Below are 19,659 nucleotides of genomic sequence, written 5' to 3' on the forward strand. Positions count from 1 at the left end.
ATTACATGAGATAATACGACCAAATACTCTGTTGAGGGAACTTTTCCATTTGCTTTCTCAACATGTTAAACTGCTATTTGGTTTTATAAACTCAAATATACGTAGGTTTTATTTTCTTCCGATGGCCATTACTTTTTTTCTAGGCCATTTTTTCCTACCTACAGTTACTGGTCTAGGAAGTCCCTGGCAGAGGAGAGTATAGATAGAATGCAGCTTCTTGTTTAAATGAGGAGTCACTTTTCCCTCATGAAAACAGTGATCGACTCAATGCTTTAAAAAGCCATCTATAATAACAGTGATAAAAAAGCACAGGTAACAGTCTTTTTTCCTGCTTGAATTATAGATCTAGTCTTTGAAAGCTAAAAGCCTAAATTTAAGATGTCCAAGGAAAAAATCCACTCCTAAGAAGATCATGTAAACGGCTTAGTGTTCCAGACTTCCAGAAGATACTTGTTCTTACAGTTTTTGCCTACCTCGTTTCATAGCCCGAGGACTACCCAGACCACTTCTGCTTCTAGAATCAGACTCAGAAGTCCTTGAGCTGGACCGAGAGCTGTCTTCTTCCTCAGATCCTGATGACTCATCTATAAATGGGCTGTTGCTTATCTGAGTTGCTTTCTGCAGAAATTAACACAACATTCTTTGATAAATTGCACAAAGGGTACCAGTCGTTTCCTTCATACCATAGCAGAGCTTTGCTAGTCTCTTAACATTCAAAGCTGTTCTCGAGTTGTGAGTTTTGGCAGATCAAATCACAAAAGGCTGCCAGAAAACAATGTTGTGATTAGTTACTGCTGGCTATCTGACTACAGGCAGCTTTGGCACTGACACAAAGATGTTTCTACACACACACTTTTAATGATGGTATTGAACGCCATGTGGCTCTATTTAATATTTAACAAGACTGAAAAAAATCAGCGAGGAACCTAAAAAGAACTGACCTGGGCTAGTAATATTGTATAAGCAGCAGCAATTTTTTTTCCCAGCTATTTAACAGTACCATTACTTCTGGGCTTCTGTAATCTCTAAACACCATCTTATGACATATTTGACGTGGTAACATCAAATGTGAACCCACACATTCCTGGATTTGAAGTCTAACAATATTTTAAAAATTCCTTTAAACAGTAATACAGTTACCCCTTTCAAAGTAGTATAGACAGGAGTGGTCACGTTCTTATATATCAGAGATGTATATAATCCGGATATGGAGTATGAGGTTCGTGAAACAGCACCTAAAAAAAACCATATTGCATAAATGATCTTCCTAATTTACCCCTCAATTAACCAAATTCTAATGTAACTTTTTTGCACTGCATAGCTGCTATAAAAGTGAACTAAATCCCTCCTTAACTGTTTTGGAGGATATGAGGTTTATAGCTTTCTAAAATTTACAGTTGTTTGAAGGAATATAAATAAATTTTAGTAATGACCACTACTACTTTTCAGGTTGCAAGTATAATCTCTTCCCCTGGGACCTGGTATAGACTCTTCAAAGTGAATTACAAAGAAAACTGGAGTGAACCAAAGTACAAATTCAGGACAAGAGGCAAAGTAATAGAAGACCTTGGAAAGATAACCAATCATCTTCTAGGTTTTAAATAGCAAATAACTAAATCTTCATAGAAGTATCTTAGAGCAATATGGGACACTTGGTCCTTAGAAATCACATGAGACAATGAGCAGCTAAGCCACTTACCTTTGTTAAGAGATTCCGCAGTGAAAGCTTCAGACATCCTTAAACCAGACTTGGCTACAGCATAAATTCTGCTTTCCTATATAAGTGGAACAGAGTTGATGGTAGTTCATTAAAGCACAACAATCTGTTTAGCCTACCCATAGGTTCCTAGTCTTTGTGTTAGTACAAACATGACATAAAATGATTGATAAGATGGTGTCATCAGTAGCAGCTGCAGAATGCATCCTTGTTCTAAGTGCTATACTCACCATACTCATGGTTTCTTTCACACAATGCTTGCCCTCATGGATAACTTCTTTTTAAAAATATTAATATCAGAGGCCAAAGAAGTGATAGAATATTTTTTAATGGAAGATAGTATGTTAAGAATAGAGAAATGTCAGTATAGAAGTAACTTTTTCAACAGTTTTGTATTAAAAGGCCAGAATAAGAAAATCTGTAATGAAAAAATATCCACTAAAAATATCCATAGAAAAGTTATTACATTAATGCATTACTCATCTCTGAATCATTAATAAATCCTTGACTGTGGAAGTGCAGAATCAGTCTAGACACAGTTAATTTTGGCTTTTGTATAAGAAATATTAATACCTACTTTAACTTCCTGATTGACAGCTTTAAAATTTTACTTGGAAAAGTTAGCAATAACTTCTGTCACTGTAGTTTTCTTCTGCCACTTTAATTGTCTAGATTGTAAGTGGTGCAATGGTTAAAGGAAAGGCATTGACAATTAGACTCTGCTGGTGTTAAATAAATTTTGATATACTCAAAAGCACATATGTAACTTAAATGTGACATGAAAAAAATTGGTCTTATCTACAAAATAGTGACTATTTTTGAACAGCAGAAATACTGTGCTTCAAATCAAATCTGCTTCTAATTTTGCCTGTGTAGTTCAAAGTAAGGTAACTTCCTGTCTTGTCATCAGAGAATGAGAAAGGTAGAAGCAATAGAAATCATAGAAGAGAAGCATGAAAATTAGTTAAGTGCCACCAGTCAGAAAAAACCCTATAATTACACTTACCCAGGAAGGAAATCGATGCAATGGAGGGGTTGGAGGCTTGTTGTTAGCACCTTTTTTTGTCATATCACAAGGTTCCTGGGCTTCAGAATTTTGTGCTTCAGTGCAGTCATAGGTAAAGACTCCATCACAACCAATCTCCATTCTCTCTAAAACATCAGTATCTTCTCCATCCACCAGGTCAATGTCTGTTTCCTGAGGTCTCCATGGACGTATCATGCTTATGGCATTTCTATTTTTACCAAACATTCTGTCAGAACTCAGCTGGGGCTGGCTTAGATGTTTCTTTGCTAATGCTGAATTTAAACTAAACATATTAGGGGTCCGTAACTTTGGAGGTGGCAAATTTGAAGGAGAATCTGATGGTGTTGTGCTCTGGGAACCTGCAGAAGTTGCTAGAATTGGGTGTTTGGGTGTCAGAGCAGGAGTTAAAATTGGACTTGGAGTATTTGCCTCACTGGATGATGATGAATAATCTAGCCTCTGGGACTGAAATTTCCTATTCAGTTCATCTGAAGAACTATCTTGGTCTTTCTTTTTACTTGTGAAGTCAGAGTTGCACTTTCCACCTGAATTGTTCTGGCCTTTTCTTTGGGACCCTTGTTGCCAGGAGTACAACTTCCTGTGCTGAGTCTGCTGAACACCAAAACTTTCTTCTTCAAATAGAGAACTACTGTCATCGGATGCTGTCAAATACATTTCACTCCCCAGTCTACTGTACTGTGTGTTCTCTTCAGATGTGTGGCTTGAGAGAGTGGATGCACACCTGGATTTCAGTCCTTTACTGTCTCCTCCATCCTCATCTGAGCTCCAGTCACTTCCAGTAGTGCAGGAGTTCTTTGACATGTCGCTGTCTATATCTTTAGATGAGCAGCTCGTTCTCACATTTTTGTTCTGCTCTGATTCAGAGGAGCTTTGTGGCAATGACTTCTGACCTGTATTGCTCTCATGTGCAGGACAAGCAACAGCAGTTTCCAGGATATCCTTCTCTAGAGAAGAAATACAATCAACTTGAGAAAATTACTTTAGCAAACTTGACTAGTTAAGGATTTTGCCATCAAGCCTGAAAATAGTAAAGCAGTTGATCATATCAAATGTGTAGGTACAGTTAAGTTTTTTGAATCGTATAAATCATAAAACTTAAGAAAATTATTGGAAATTTGTAATGCAACTGAAGTTGCAATGATATTTGCCAAAAAACTGTAACAGGCATTACTCAAAGTTCTAGCCAAACTAAAAATAGCAATAAATATAAAGATGAGCAGATATTTAAAAACAAATCATATATTTAAAAAAGGTTCAAAAGGACAGATAAACTGACCTATTTTATTAAGTATAAGGAAAATTAAAGTTTAGTAAAAGCTTGTCAGAAAAAAATCACATTACCACTCCAGGCATTCTGAACATTCCTACAGTGCTTACATACAGAAATTTCTCCTGCAAACTATTATGGTATTCCTGGGGATGAATGCCTGGGACACAGAAGAGAGGCCTATGACTAATGCTTAGGGAAAGACACCATATTAAAAATAGCTTTGCTTATGCTTTCACTTTTACCTGGTTTTGCAAGAGAGCTACAGCTTGCACCATGTCAGTGAGGCCTGTGTGGTCTCCTTGAGTTAAAACAGATGCAAGAACTTGAGCTCTCCTACACAGACATTTTAAGTTAAGTACAGAAAGTTACTGTCAAATAGCTGTATGAAGTTAAAGTGGATTGCATTAGCCAAAGATATTAATTTATTCCATATTATGTTAATGAAGTCACAAAAATTGATCTGTTTCCACGTAGGCTCTATTTCTTATCCTTTCCCTTAGGAAAAAAAAATAAATGTCTACCTCCTCATCTATAAGACCAGAAATAATAATACATATCCACCTTTATAGTGAACTTGGCATCACGTAAATATACAAAATACTAGTAGGATCTATTTCAGCATCTGATTTGCTACTGACCTTAAATTGCAACTTTGGGTATGATGATTAATTGTGGAGAATATACTGAATGGTTGATTAGTACTCCAGGACTCAAACTAAGGAGCAGAGCAACAGTCTGCTTCCTGGGCTTTGCATTGCTTTATGGGGAAATTACTGGGGAAATTGTATGAACTGATCAGGCAGCTTCCTCCTTTTTCAGGCAAGAAAAATAGTGCAGAGATGGCCGAGACTCTGCTCTCTGTTTTTTGACCTTTCTCATGCTAATGAATGGTTACCAAGATTTAATCTTGCTGAGTTAAGTTATAAAACTAACACTGCACACCAGTGAGAACATAAATAAAATACACAGAAACCGGACTAAGGTAAGACTCTAAAAAGGCATAAAAACCTAACAGCCTCTCTTGGGGAACTGTTAACTTTCAACTCCTTACGTTACAATGAAGCAAACCTGGGCCACAGCAAATTCATCCTTCTGCAGCCAAGGCACCCATCAGGCACTGCATGCTGCCAGTCTGTTAGTGGTGTTACAGAGACTGAGACTAGTGCCCAGCAGGATTTCTTACTCCTAACAGAGACAGAACTAAAAAGGGAGAGAGTACTGCTATGTACTTTGGAAAGTGCTGGTTTGGACATCCTGATGTAGTTGTTGATTTTAGTTTAGTTAGATCTGTGTCAGAGTAAAGCAGCAGTATTGGTGACTAAGTACCTAGCATGGTTTTGCCTTCAGTGTAGTCTGACTCTTTAGATGAAGCCTTGCTTATTTCTTCAAATTTAGGAGATGGCTGAGGACTTCTTGCTCTATTTGAAAAGCATCCAAAAGTCAAACTGCTGAGTCGCTGACACTCTCCAGGTTTTTGTGGTGAAGTAACAGATTTCTTGCCTGTCGCTTCTGAAGAACAGTAATTCAGAAATCTTGTGTTAATGGGATACAGCAAGATATGTTACTGGTCTCTTTACTCTGCAGTGTAAGGTTGGTTTTATTCAAGATAACTAAAATTCAGCAGAAAAAAAGAAAGTTTTTATAGAAATGGAAAGCTATCTGATACCTTCCCCATATCAAAAGAAACACAGTTACATTTCTAATTCTTAAAAACTGATTTTTCAGTACATTAAGAAAAAGACAGTTTCACACCAGTAAGATATAAAACATGTACTTAATACAGAATGAAAACCTAGTGAAAATACCTGATTTTATTCTGCTGTGACTGAAATCAAACCTATGGACTAGTCTAGGATATATAACATGAGAAAAACCGTTTAACAGTAGTATTAAAATATGTGGCAGCTTTCCCTTCAGATAAAAATTTTAAGAGGATCTGTACTAGGTGCTACAGCAAACATAAAGGTATAAGCTACGGAGCTTAGAAGGTATATATGGAGGACTTCAAGAGGAGGTAAAATTATCAACAGCCTCAACAATATCCTTAGGGACAGCTCTTCTGCCAAAAACTGGTATGAAACAATGTTATCTATTGATGTTAATAATAAGTTCTGTGGCAGGTCCAGCAAAATGAAATGAGGGCTAGGTAGCAAGCTAACAATATTTTCATGATAATAAGTTGTCAAGTCAATCAGGTGTGGAGCAGACTGTGAGAACCTTCACAGAAACATGAGAAAGTTGGTGAATAGGCAACATAGTGGCAAATAATATTCAACTTTCATTAATGCAAAACAGCACTCTTCAGATGGGATATTCCTCTTTCCCATGCTTACATTTTACAATTTTTAAATTCACTCTATCCACTTGGAGTGGAACCTGGTGATACTGTGGGTGAATTAAGGTTCTGGATCACTGTAGTCAAATGCAGTAATTAAAAAAAATCTGATCAGAATTCTGATTCCCAGTTGAACATTTGCTAGAAAAAGCAGTTGCAGACTGACATTCTTCTATTCCTTAAAAGTGCAAGGACTACCTCTGCTATGGGGAAGTGAAAGCAAAGATCTGACATAAACCAATAAAAGAGCTGTGGTTTGTCTGCATGTCTTTTTATAAGAATTAAATTATTGCTTGCCTAACACCTTCATGTACAGTCACTCTGATGTTGATTCATGCTAACTGAAATCTTTGTAATTTCAGTTATGTGGATTCTCCAATTAATAATGAGTAGAAAGAAGTATGCCATATATAGAGAAGATTTTTAAAAGATTTGTACATTTACCTTGCAGTTTAGATTGTACTGTTTTCATCTCTTTGGTTTGCTTTTGGTTGATCAAGCGAAGGTTCTGATTTTCCACCTCTAACTAAAAGCATATAAATGTAGTCTCATCCATTGGTGAAATAATTTTTAAAGTCATTATATCATTTAGATTTTCTCTGTATTTCTGCTGAGGACAAAGCTAGTTCAAATGGTAGGCTCCCCTCTGCTACTTCTCTTAATGACAGTCTATGCATGAAAATCCCTATTATTTGCTCAACTTTTGTTAAAATAATTCCCCAAACCAAGCAGTCTCCAGACTGCTATAAAAAAAACGTAATAATTAAGAAAGGAGAAATCTGCATTACCATTTTTAGTAAAAGCAGACAGCTAGAATTATAAACTTCTGTGCCATATGGCAAACCCAAGAGCAAGCAGACGAATTAGAGGGATTGATGGTGCTAACACCTCCTACCATCCCACTGTAAACATAAAAAAAAGATAGGTACCAAAAGACGAAAAGAGCAGGAAACCTTCTGCAGGAAGTTAAAAACCCAACAACCCAAGGGTTCAAATTTTGGCTCCAAATCAGGCGGAGAAAAAATTTGAGCAGCCCATATCACACAGAAAGGAGCCAGCAATTCCACTTCCCATGGAGTGATGCCACTTCCGTTCAATCTACAGACAAAGTTTGAGTCATATTTGATTCTGTACAAACTTTTTTGAGGTAATTTTAGCCAAATTTAATTTAATTTTTACTACATGATATCAACACCACCACTCCCTCTTGCAGACTGCTAGTAAACGTTACTTCTAATTTCCTACTATAAAAATAATAATTTAACTTTTTTCAACTGGATCAAGTGGAATTTCCAGTTAATCAGAACAGAGCAGGATTTAAAGTTTTACAGACTATTTTAAATTCTATGCATAAAATGAATCACAGCTGCTCACCAACACTGGCAACCTTAAGCAGGGCAAAACCATGGTTATCTCACCACAGCAGAGAAAGAAGGGAGACAGCTGCCTTCTTCTGGCAATAGAATCACTGTCCCTGAAACTATTTGTGACTGAGAGTACTGTGGGCATTGGAAAGTAAAAAATTATCAAGTCCTTTTTTCTGCCAGGTGCAAGCAGACTTCATTGGTTTTCTGGATATTATTCACACTTCAGGCATCTGCTTGAGCAAACTCAGTTTGCCAGCTAATCTCTCTCAATTAGTGGCTTTAAGTTCTGGGTCTTTTCTCCGTAAAGAGGACCCAGATATGCAGCTGACCAAATTAGACATCAGATTTAAGTGACATGATACTCCACCTTTTGTGCTGTTGTTTTTATTTTTCCTCTTTCAGTTAAATAACTGTATAAATCAATGAAACTTGGAAGCCTTTTTTTTCCTATGGCACAAAGTTTTTTAAACACCAAAAAACCTAAGGAATATCCATTCACACCGTTGTATTTTCTGTACTGTAGTAAGAGTTATACCTCGTGGAGCTTGACTGTCACCCATTCTTTTATTTTAGCTGCTTTTTCCTCTATGATTTTTGCCTCTTGCAGTCTTATTTGCTTCTGGAAAAAAAAATGGACATAAGCATACTTTTCAGTGAGTATTACAGTCTGTGTGAGTAGTGTCTTCAGACTCAAATCCTAAGATTGTGTGAGGTAGTTCAGTCTCCTGGGCAATACATAGTGATTTAAAAAAAAAAATCTGAATAGGCCTTTCATAGAGGCTGCTGTTTCTGTTTCCTCTAGGAAAAATAAAAGCTCTTCAGAGAAGACAGCAAAGAGGAAGAACATCTTTCCCCTCTTAAAAGTTAGATTTCTTTCAAAGGAAGCCAAAACATGATCTGAAAGTGAATAAACCATATACAAGTGACATACTTCTAACAGGAACCTCTTTAATCAAACAACATAAATAATGCTGAATTTTCTTTCCTGTATTGCTCTTAATTTTTGTTTTCCTTTTCTAAAATTAAAAATTGAATCAATGCTCATCTTTTGTAACACCATTATTTCTAACCTGTTCTTCAAGTTGTTGCTCCAATTTTTGTATTATGTCATTTTTATCTTGTATCAGGATCTCCAAATCTTGACATCTCTTGTACAACCTGGTTTCTGATTCACTCGTTTGAACATTAGCTGCTTTTAATTTTTCTTCCATGACTTGTACCTATTTGGAATGTTGAATGTGAGACTTTAAGAAACATAATACTCCAAGTTAAAGGTAGTAATTTAATCACAGAATGGACTGTTAAAAGTGCTCCCACACTTAGGATTCAAGATAAGCCTGCAAAGTTCTGAAGCCTAATTGAGAAGAAATTCCATGCTTCATTATGTCTCCCCACGCAACTAATACTAGCAGGAATGGCAACACTGATGGATCTTACTCAGATTATGGCAGCAAAATGAGAGGCTTCTAGTTTTGTAACACACAAACATTTAGACACACCAATACACAATTTATGTGTAGGTAGCCATTGTTAGGCTAAATACGATGTTTTAATATATAAACAATTGCGAAGCATAAAAACCCATCATAATTCTGAGAGGCATTAAAAAAATGGATAAAAAGTACTTGGCTTGTAGTTAGGAACGTTTTCTGACTTCAAATTAGTAGTACATGAACATTTTTAATTTTACAATTTTCAGTTTGTACCTGTCTCACAGTCAGATATGAGGGATTTTTAGGGAATACATAAGGTGTGTTCATAAATGTCTGCAGCAGTGATATCTGCCATTTGGAATCAGAAGGCAACTTTGGTTAAGTATTTAGCCATGTTCTCATTCTTTAGATGATGTAATTTCTACAAGAACAACAAACAACACAGAATAATCCTATTTAAAGACTTTATTGGATAGTCTCCTTTTATTTTTTACAGGTTATCTAAAATATATTACTGTTTCATCCACCTTTTGTCTCCATTTGCATCATAGACCTAAGGCTCATGATGCATCAAAGAAGCAGCTCATTACACGTATCTGTTTCTGACTGGTGCTGTTAGCTTTGACTGTTGAACTTGATAGTGAGCAGAGAAAGGTGCTAAAACATCTCTGACATGACAAATCAATAGATGTAAAAAGAAACTGTCTTCTCCCCTCTGAGCAATACTGAAGAAAAATAGCAATTTTCTAAATTTCCCCTCATTACAGTAACATGCACATTTGGTAGTGGACATATTTTTCAATTTGTATTTATACCTGCTGAAAAGCTCTCTCTGCTTGACGATCAGCTTCTATAACTTGTTTCTCAAGCTGCTGCATCTGTAGATACATAAAAACATGTAATAAAATTGCCAGGCCATCTCCTTGTCACTAGAAATAGCACAGTGAAATATATTTACACAGTCTGTTTTCAAAAAAGAAAATAGAGGTTGTGGGCAGGCACATAAAAATAAATAAAAGCATAAACAGTGCGTCAGACTGGAAAGATAATTCATCAGTGTCACTGTACTAGAACATTGTTAACATTTTTCTGTAGAAAAAAAAAAAATGAGCACAACTTTTCTACTTTTTCCTCATTTTGTGGCTGCTACATGACATACAGCTTTTTTTCCCTGCTGCCAAGAGCAGAAATTCCTTTGACGATAGCCATGAAACTTCCCTCTTAGCCTTAGAAAGGGCTAAGATCCTCCTTGTCCTTCCAAAGCTGTCAAGAGTAAAGGGTACTTGGCATATTGTACAATTTGGCTGCCAACTCTTCTGAAGTCAACAAATTTAGCTTTTGGGTGGAATTGTGCTATGAGGCCTGTCTTCCAACCTCTGCGTGAAAGAAGGAGGTATGTGGCAGGAGAGAGATGGTTGATTCAGGTGCTACATGGGAGAAAAAAAAAGAAGTGAAAACCCTCAGCAGAAATGGATAAAGACAGAGACCAACACATGAGAAGTGAGCATAGGTCCCTTTTTTGGGATGTGAGAGACCCTCATATATTACATTATAATGGTGCCTAATAAGTAACAGGCTCAACCTTTGCTATGGATCTTGGAAAACCCCTGTCTTTTTGCATGGTTTATTTTGAAGGCTTTTCCAACAATGTGGAACAGAAAAGTCCACAGAAAAGAAAGTTTTTCCAACAACTCTGTTACATTTTGTTAAGAGCTAGCTCTATTCTGATTTTGGTGAACAATACAATTATGACATCTTTAAAAAGTAAACTCAGGTTTGAAATCAACCTAGAAGGTATCTAAAGAAATTAATGTATTATTTCATAACTTACTGGTTCTCACGAAACACCTATCTGAGATCTCCATGCATTTGAAGAGGATGAAACATCAAATACTTAACATTGAGATACTCAATACTCAGTTTCAAAATTTTTTGTAGAAAATCATGTAATACAAATGAAAATAATTTATTGCTTCTCCATTTTTGTTTTAAAATAATCGGTTTCATTCTGTTCTGTTGTATTAGATTTCTGGCATCCTTCTGTTTCTTTTTCTCTCTCTTTTTTTTTTTCCTCCCAAATTATTCTGTCAATCACATGAAACAGTTTTATGTTCTTTTAGCACCTCATCCAGGCAAGGACACAAAGTCATCATTTTCTATCAATCAAAAACTGAAAAGAGAGAAAATGAGTTTTCATTAACATTAAAAAAAAGCTGTGACTAACTTTCTACTACTTTCTCATATGCTGTAAAACCCTGAAGTCTACATAATACCACAACACACTCTTGATCCAAAAGCCACAAAGATTTCACAATACTCATGCTTATGGTCAGGTCCCCAGTGAGTTGTTCTGCAAGAACAGTTCTAAGGAAATGACCATCTCAGTCTGGACAGATGGACAAAGAGGAGATGAGCCATCATTGTTCCTCTCTGGTCACATGAATTTAATTTTGGTTTTGAGTATTTTTAGAATGTTTAATTCTAAGTTAATTTCCATCTGTCTTTCTGGTTTTATGTTCAAACAGAAGTTTAGTTTACAAGACTCACTTTAGTATAGTTTAGAGACATTTCTTTTTCAGTGAGTTTGGGATTCAGAAACCCAAGTGATTTCTGAATATGTAGTCAGCTAGCACTCCAGTGTAGTAAAAGCTCTATGCTGAACCAAGTAACAGTGCAGCTATTATATTAATAATAAACGTTGTTAATACTCTATAATATTTTGGCAGAAAACTCAATCAGGTATTTATAATCTGAAATTTGCAGTTGATGAGCAGCAAATTGTTCATCAGCTTTTACAGTCCAACAATTTGTAAGTACTCATTATTGCCATGGTAGTAGTTGGCAATTTATTTATGGCCTACAAGTAAAATTCTGTTCAGCTCTAAGGTTTTATCAGAAAAGTGGCAGATTTAATAAATGGAAATAAAACTTGAAAATGCTGCTTGCCAGGTCCACATAGCTGCCAGTGCAGCTCAACTAGCTCCAACACAGCTTAAAACTAAACCCAACTAGTCTCTCTAGTCTCTCTAGCAGTACCTAACACTCACTGAAGTACTGCACACACACTAAGCAGCAGTGCTGGGTAAGCACTGAGCTGCTGCGGATCCAAGATCCTTCCCCGTTTTTCTGCACTGAAAGTGTACAGTGCACTTCCAGCTAGGAAAATATCCTGTTACACAGTACCAGGAACATAGTAATATGCTCACAAAGAATACTGGGACAATGAAAACTATTTGAATAAAGGTGTTGCTAAGATGAATGTAAAGATAGGAGCCAAAGGACCTGAGAGAATAATTACCAAGCAAAGCATTCAGAGATTAAAAATGGAAGTAGAAGGTTTATTTTGTCTTCTGTAAAAATTAAGCATTTCAAGACGATATGCTAAGGAGCTTTGGGTGATCTCACAATATTGATTCATCAGTCAGCTTCCTGGCAATACTTAAATGGCAGATTTCATTTGGAAAATTTCTAAAAGGTCCTCAATTTGGTTTAGAAGGATCCTATTAAAAAAAAAGTAATCTGTATTATTGAGCAATAGGGACAGAATGGAATACTACAGTTACCAAACATGAGGACTTCTTTCACAGTTAAATTGGGCAGCATTTCCAGCATTTCAATAATTTGATGCTATATAAAATTACTAAAATAAACTTTTATTTTCCATTTACTTAAGGAGTTTATATATGTTTCTTTTGCAGTGGCTATTGTAACAGTAACAAAAGTTTAAAAATATCTTTTTACCATTTGTGTAAACAATCTCCAACCAATACACAAAAAGGTTTCTCTTGAAAAATGAGATTTACGTCTATACTCTGACTGCTTTCCTACTCTATAGGCCTGTAAAGTTAAAGAGAAAAAATTATTATTGTTTTAGCATGCTCTGAAGGTTACTTATCAAACTTGTTGGGAAAAGATTTGAACTAGTTCCAAGAGGAGGATTCCTCCTCACAAAGAAAATTCAACCTTAAGCCTCTTTTCAAGTCAGTAAGAGGTTTCATAACAATGATCACAGCATTACTGAGAGAGAGAGAGGGGGGAGAGAGAGAAGTTAAAAATATGTGACTGGATTAATAGGTAATTGTTTAAATGAAAAGTCATACTTTGAACACCTCATGAATAAAATGCAGTGGTAAATTATCTTTACCCAGGGACTATGAAGACAATTTCACACTATGGATAGACAGCTCAATAGCTTAAGATACTCACATAAAAAAAAAATTAAAAATTATTAAAAAATGGTAAATGATAGCTAAGATTAAATCTCATGATGGAAGTGGCAGATTAACTGGAGCCATCTCCACATATGGAGGCAAAGGTCAGTGCTGTACAGATGCAGAAGAATTAACTCCTACCTGTGGCTGCAACATGAATATTTATGAACACCTCTGATATTATACAGAAAGTGATCTGAACTCCATAAAAGTGTGTTGGGCATTTGAACTCTGCCCAACCAGCTTCTTTCTATATGCAGTTATGCATCAGTATCAGTGGAAATAAATGGTAAATATCAGTTGCTAGGCTAGATTAGACACTGCTAGAGTATCCTACAGCCTGTGAAGTATCAGCAGACATGAAGCTGGCTTCCCTGGAGAAACATGGAGGGCCAGCATGACATTGATAGCATTTGGCATGTGAGATATGTTTAAGCATTATTTTCTGTCATGTTCTGAATGAGCTAACTTGAAATAATGCCCCAGTTCAACAGACCTCCTGTAGGGAGTATTCTTGTCACACACATCACACAAGCTGCTCTCACTGAAGATGTCCCTGCTCATTGTAGGAGGACTGGACTAGATGAACTTTAAAGCTCCTTTCCAACCCAAACCATTCTATGATTCTGTGATTATTTGTGACTGGTTCAGGCTCTTTCCAAAATTCATTAAGAATTAATGGATTCATTAAGAGTTAATTAATTTCCAGAATTCATTGGTTAAGATTAATTTATAATTAATTAATCTAATTTCTAGATTCAGAGGTGTCCTGTCATAATCTATATGGTTTGGGGATTACAGTCATAAAATATCAGAAATAAATGTATTAGGCCCAGGAACAAAAACCACACACACACTGACAAAAGAACATCAGGACATAAGAACAGACTGCTACTTAACCTGTACTTTCTCCTTGTCTTTTTGAGTGTAAAAATCCCCTTTATTATTTTCAGAAAATGCATTAGTACACATTGCATCAACTCCCTGAATTACGGAAAATAATATCTATTGTTAGAAACAGTTTTGCTTTTAAACTTAGTAAGGAAATAACCATTCTACATCTGACACTCATCAAATTCAGCTATTTTTGTTCAAACAATGAACAATGCCACATGTGAATAAATACTGAGTGCTTTGAAGAAACATGGCAGCAATAAAATCAAAGAGGTGGCCTTGGAGGTCTGGACATTGAAGCACAACACACACTCACTAGGAATTTTTTACAATACAAAAGCAAACCATTTAGTGATTCTTTTTTAAATTTCACCTGGAGGTTTCTTGACTGTATTCAGGAATATCCAACATAGGTTTCTGTGTAAGTAAAGAAATTTTCATTTTCCTTAAATGTATATTGTATGCAATCACATCTGCTTTTGCATCAAAGAGTATAAAATCAAAAGTTATAACTCAAATTTCAAAAAATACTCAGTTTCTATGCAGATATGTGTGTGTGTATATATATATATATATATACACACATTAATTTACATGCATGCATATAAAGATAATTGTTCCCAAATTAGAGTGCATTAGAGTGAAATTAAGACTAACAAATTATTTTTTTCCTGATATTGAAGTAATTATTTAAAAATTTTTAGAAAACATTTTATTTTAAAAATAAAAACTGTTGAAGTCTTTCTTTTTAGATTTGAAAATTTATGTTATTTATAGGAACAACACCCTCATTTTTTATCCAAATCAATTTTCAACCACACCTTGTGGCATGCCCATTTGAAATTTACATTGAAATTAGTGCATAATAAATTATCTTCTAATTTTTAATATTACAAACAACACAGTTGTATCATAGAAATTTTTTGAAATCTATCTAGAAAAAATACAGGTCAAATATGACGAGTAGTGAACAAAAAGAAAAGCATCACTTCTCTGGAAGCTTTTCAAAGCATGTTAATACTAGGTCAGACTATTCAAAAAGGAAAAAAAGAGTTAAAACCTAATGTTTCTGAAGTAGATATACAGCCTATTAATTAAGTGCAGAACTTGGAGTGATTTGAGGATGGTATGTTTAGAGTCTTTTCCTTGCATTTCAATTTTTCAGTTCTTCCTCCTCTGGAAAAAGGTCTAAACCACTTGTGGTTGAAAAGTAGCGTTCCTCATGAAAAGAAAAATATTAATTATATCCATATTTAGATTTAGTGAACTATCAGTGCTCACAGCAGGTAAAACCAAAACTGAACAAACATGGGGATTTGGTTGCTTCTATAAATAAATAGGGAAAACAAGTGAGGGATAAACACATCTACAACTGTCTTTTAAAGGTGCAAGCAGATAAAAACAGCTGATGAATAAAAACAGGATTGAAACTAAAAGACCCTCATTGCCACATTGACTAAAAAAGATTTTGGAACTGCCTTCAAATAGAAGCTGCAAAAGATCTTACTGTTTATGTGGACCTTGATAGGTTTATAAATGCTTTGAACAATACCTCCCAGCTATTCCAGAGCACTATAAGAGGCCAAGATTCTCGTTTGTGTTTCTACATTCCTATGTTTAAACCCCAATATTAAAGAAAAGTCTGCATTTCCCCAATAAAAGGGCCAGCCCTATTTAAAAACAGGTCATCTCTTTGTCTGTGGCTTTGATGACCTCTGGTTTTCATGTTTTAAAATATGCTATGCCAAGTCTATACATGTATAAAGCCTTGCATATGTTTGTTAGATAAAAGCAATGATAAAACTGCTTTAGAAACATGACTTATTCCTTTTACAAAAAGGTCTCAATGCTGGTGCTTTAGCTTTGGAAAACCTATTTCTCCTACTTCTGTAACTCATGTATTAAAAAGCTGACTGGGTATACTCCATAAATATTTTCAAATGTTATTTCTTCTGTCTTGCCACAGATTTCTCTTCTATGTTTTATGTCTCTGGAAGGGTAGTGCTAGATCTAGCAACTACAATAAATTTTTAAAATATGACCTCACCAATTCAGGCACATAAGAAAACCACCTAGAGAACAGAGATGAAAAACAAGTTATTAATATTTCACAGGGAAAAATAAACAAGAAAATAAACTGTGAAGAAGGAATTAGCACGTGCCTTGTTCAAGATACACTTTATTCTTTACTGATTATTTTTTTTCCCCAAAAGCAACACAGTAATTAAAACGACTTATCTTTTATGGAAAAAGCTTTGCATTTTACGTAATTAATAGAAATCCATCTTGTCTCATAAATCTAGGAAGTGATATTTCAGACCTACCAATGTTTATAAAATTAAATATGCCTTCAGTAAGAAACTGAATTGAATACTTTGGAACAAAAAAAAAGCTTTTCTCTAGAACAAGATGCAATCTATAAAAATATTCCTCCATAGTCTGGATTTAGAATCATAGGATGATTTGGGTTGGAAGGGACCCTAAAGATCACCTAATTCCAATCCCCTGCCATGGAGAGAGTCACCTTCTACAAGATGAGCTTGCTCCAAGTCCCATCCAACCTGGCCTTCAAAACTTCCAGGGATGAGGCAGCCGCAACTCCTCTGGACAAGTGGCTCCTGTGTCTTGCCACCTTCACGAGAAATAATTTCTTCCTAATATCTAACCTAAATCTACCCTCTTTCAGTTTAAACTTTAGTACCTGCCCTTGCACAAAGTCCCTCCCCATCTCTCCTGTAGGCCCCTGCAAGTACTGGCAGGATGCTCTAAGGTCTCCCTGGAGACTTCTCCAGGCTGAACAAGCCCAGCTCTCTCAGTCTGTCTTCATGGGAGAGGTGCTCCAACCCTCTTGATCATCCTTCTGGCCTTTCTCTGGATGTGCTCCAAAAGCTACATGTCCTTCTTGTGTTGGGGGTTACAGAACTGAATACAGTACTCTAGGTGGGGTCTCAGGAAAGCAGAACAGAGGGGGACAATCACCTCTCCTGACCTGCTGGCCACACTTCTTTTGCTGCAGACCAGGATACTGATGCCTTTCTGCCCCAACCCAGGTGCAGGACCTTACACTTGGCCTTCTTGAACTTCATGAGGTTGGCATGGGCCCACCTCTCAAGATCCCTCTGGATGGCACCTGTTCCCTCCAGCACGCTGAATGAACCACACAGCTTGGTGCTGCCAGCAAACCCGATGAGGGAGGGTCCACTCAATCCCACCATCCATGTTGTCAACAAAGACTTTGAACACCACAGGTCCTAATACCAGCCCCTGAAGAATCCAACTCATCTCTAATCTCCCCTTGGACATTGAGCCACAGACTGCAACTCTTTTGGTCATCAAAATGACTTTCTTTTTTTGTCACAGAGCTCCCTAAAATGCTAAAGGCTAAGTCTAAATGGGGCTTGTATGTTCCTTACGCTACTCACAGATCAAGAGTGGTGAATTTACTTGACTATTTTCCTGGTTTATATTTTATAGAATTTAACTGTTATTATTTCCTACATGAAAAAAAATCTTTAAATTAAACAACTAATTATCTGGCTTAAATCTCAAAATCTATGCCCTTATTATTCCTTTAAATCCCCACGTAAGTTATGCCTACTGAAAATCTCAGCTTAGAGCTCACAACCTGGCAGACTGCAAACTGACATTTTCAGCTCCCATTTTTAGCTTTTCCCATCTTCTGCATCTTTAATACCAATTAAAAGGTAAAAGGCTACAGCTGTTCTCATGAACAAAGCAGTGTCAACTATTCTTCTGATGATTTGCCATCTAACCAACTTCTCCTCTTCATTTTATCTGTTTCCCTGTTCAGACTCTTGACCACAGGAACTCTCTCTTTTCTCTGCCTCAGTCCTGGTCAGAAATATGGAGTGTAAAAGCAGTTCAGTTCTTTGACCCCAACCTCATATATATACATACGTATGTAGATACACACATATGCACTCAGCCTGCTTCATCTGAAGATGGCTCGTGTTGATCTGCAGAATCACAATCTGACCCCTTCTAACAACAGCAGCTTCTGGCACTGCTTTTCTGTTTATGCAAAAGGCACTTCTTAGTTCTAAGTCTCTCTTAACTCTCCTTTTTAGCTCTTCAGCTCATTCACATGAACGATGTTTAGCACAAAAGCCTTTCCTTGGAACAAACTGAAACCTACAAAATTATCAGTTTGCATCTGCTCTGTTTCCAAAATGATCAGGCTCAAAAGTTTTATCTGACTCCGTAATATGAGACCAGTCTTGCCCCTGAGTTACATTTTTCTTCTTTCAATTTTTTTTCAGTATTTAAACATGATTTTAAGAAAAATTGCAAAGCTCAAAACGTTTTCCTAGTGCTAGTTAAATGTGTGAAAAGTGCATATGAAAAAGCAATCTTTCACATTTCAGCTGAGTTAAATATAGTAAAATTAATTACTTCTTCTGGCAACCATGTAAATTAAAAATATGGAGCAGAAAAGCCCAGAGAGGGAACTCTTCCAGAATTAGTAGTCCAGAACAGCAGCCAGTAAGTCCTAAGACTTTAAAAAGTTAAATTCAGCAGTGGGATTTGGGCAGGCAGTGTAGTGAAGGTCAAATGAGCAACACGTAATGTTGACTGAATAAATGTGGTTTTCCTAATGTCAGTCACAGGATTTTCCTAAGCCTAGTAAAATACTAGCAATGTTCACTCTTTCTGTCTTTTTTTCCAACGTACAACTTGTCTTGATAGTGAAGTTGCAGAGAAACAATCAAAACCAAATAATGTGGACCATCACTTGGCACAAACAGACATTATTATAACATTCAAAACCTTGAAAGAAGTGCAGATACTGCTTAACAAGATGGAAGAACGTACAAAAGCATTTTAGCAGGCAAGCAAAACCAAGTATCACATAGTGCTTGAAAAGAGAAATCAACAACTGCTTGTTCCTCTGTATTAAAAGGCAGCTGCCTGCTTTGTTTTGTTTTGACAACTGTACTGCAATTGTGGAAATTCTGCAATTTCTGTCTTGCTGAATTATAAGTTCTGATCAGAGCCACAACATGAACATCTGAAGTTGGAGGCTTTTTTTTTTTCCCATGCCACTGCCTAAGAGGTCAAGGCTTAAGAATAAAAAGTACCACTTACTGCAAAAGTGTAAAAAATTGAAAACCTGACTGAAACTTAATTTATTCATGAAAGTGAATTGTACAGGACACCCAAGAAACACAGATGGTAAAGGAGTAAGAGATTCCAGAAATACATGTAAGCCAGCATACTGCATTTTGAAGACATGACAACACATTATTTAAAGCCTGAAAACACTCTCTGAGAATGAAAATTGAATGCAGAATTTCTAAGTGCAAAAAGAGTTCCCTCCTCAAAAAATGGAGGAAAAACATCTTGTAGCTCCTACAAGTGAAATA

At 36.1% G+C, this 19,659-nt stretch overlaps 1 protein-coding gene across 2 annotated transcripts in view; it reads right to left on the reverse strand.

Moving 5' to 3' along the window:
- The window catches only part of PLEKHH2 (pleckstrin homology, MyTH4 and FERM domain containing H2), a 54,921-nt gene that overhangs the window by 24,690 nt on the left and 10,572 nt on the right, over positions 1 to 19,659 (reverse strand). Inside the window, exons 3-11 of one of the 2 annotated variants that reach the window (XM_030446831.1) lie at positions 9,986 to 10,048; positions 8,808 to 8,957; positions 8,273 to 8,356; positions 6,815 to 6,896; positions 5,362 to 5,544; positions 2,724 to 3,709; positions 1,700 to 1,775; positions 1,141 to 1,235; positions 474 to 618 (exon numbers count right to left, since the gene is read on the reverse strand). In XM_030446831.1, the coding sequence (XP_030302691.1) occupies positions 474 to 618; positions 1,141 to 1,235; positions 1,700 to 1,775; positions 2,724 to 3,709; positions 5,362 to 5,544; positions 6,815 to 6,896; positions 8,273 to 8,356; positions 8,808 to 8,957; positions 9,986 to 10,048 (1,864 nt within the window). The remainder of the gene's footprint in view (positions 1 to 473; positions 619 to 1,140; positions 1,236 to 1,699; positions 1,776 to 2,723; positions 3,710 to 5,361; positions 5,545 to 6,814; positions 6,897 to 8,272; positions 8,357 to 8,807; positions 8,958 to 9,985; positions 10,049 to 19,659) is intronic. The other variant, XM_030446832.1, reaches the window with a different exon arrangement.

This window comes from Calypte anna, chromosome 3 (genome assembly GCF_003957555.1).
Source record: "Calypte anna isolate BGI_N300 chromosome 3, bCalAnn1_v1.p, whole genome shotgun sequence".
Lineage (NCBI taxonomy): Eukaryota > Metazoa > Chordata > Aves > Apodiformes > Trochilidae > Calypte > Calypte anna.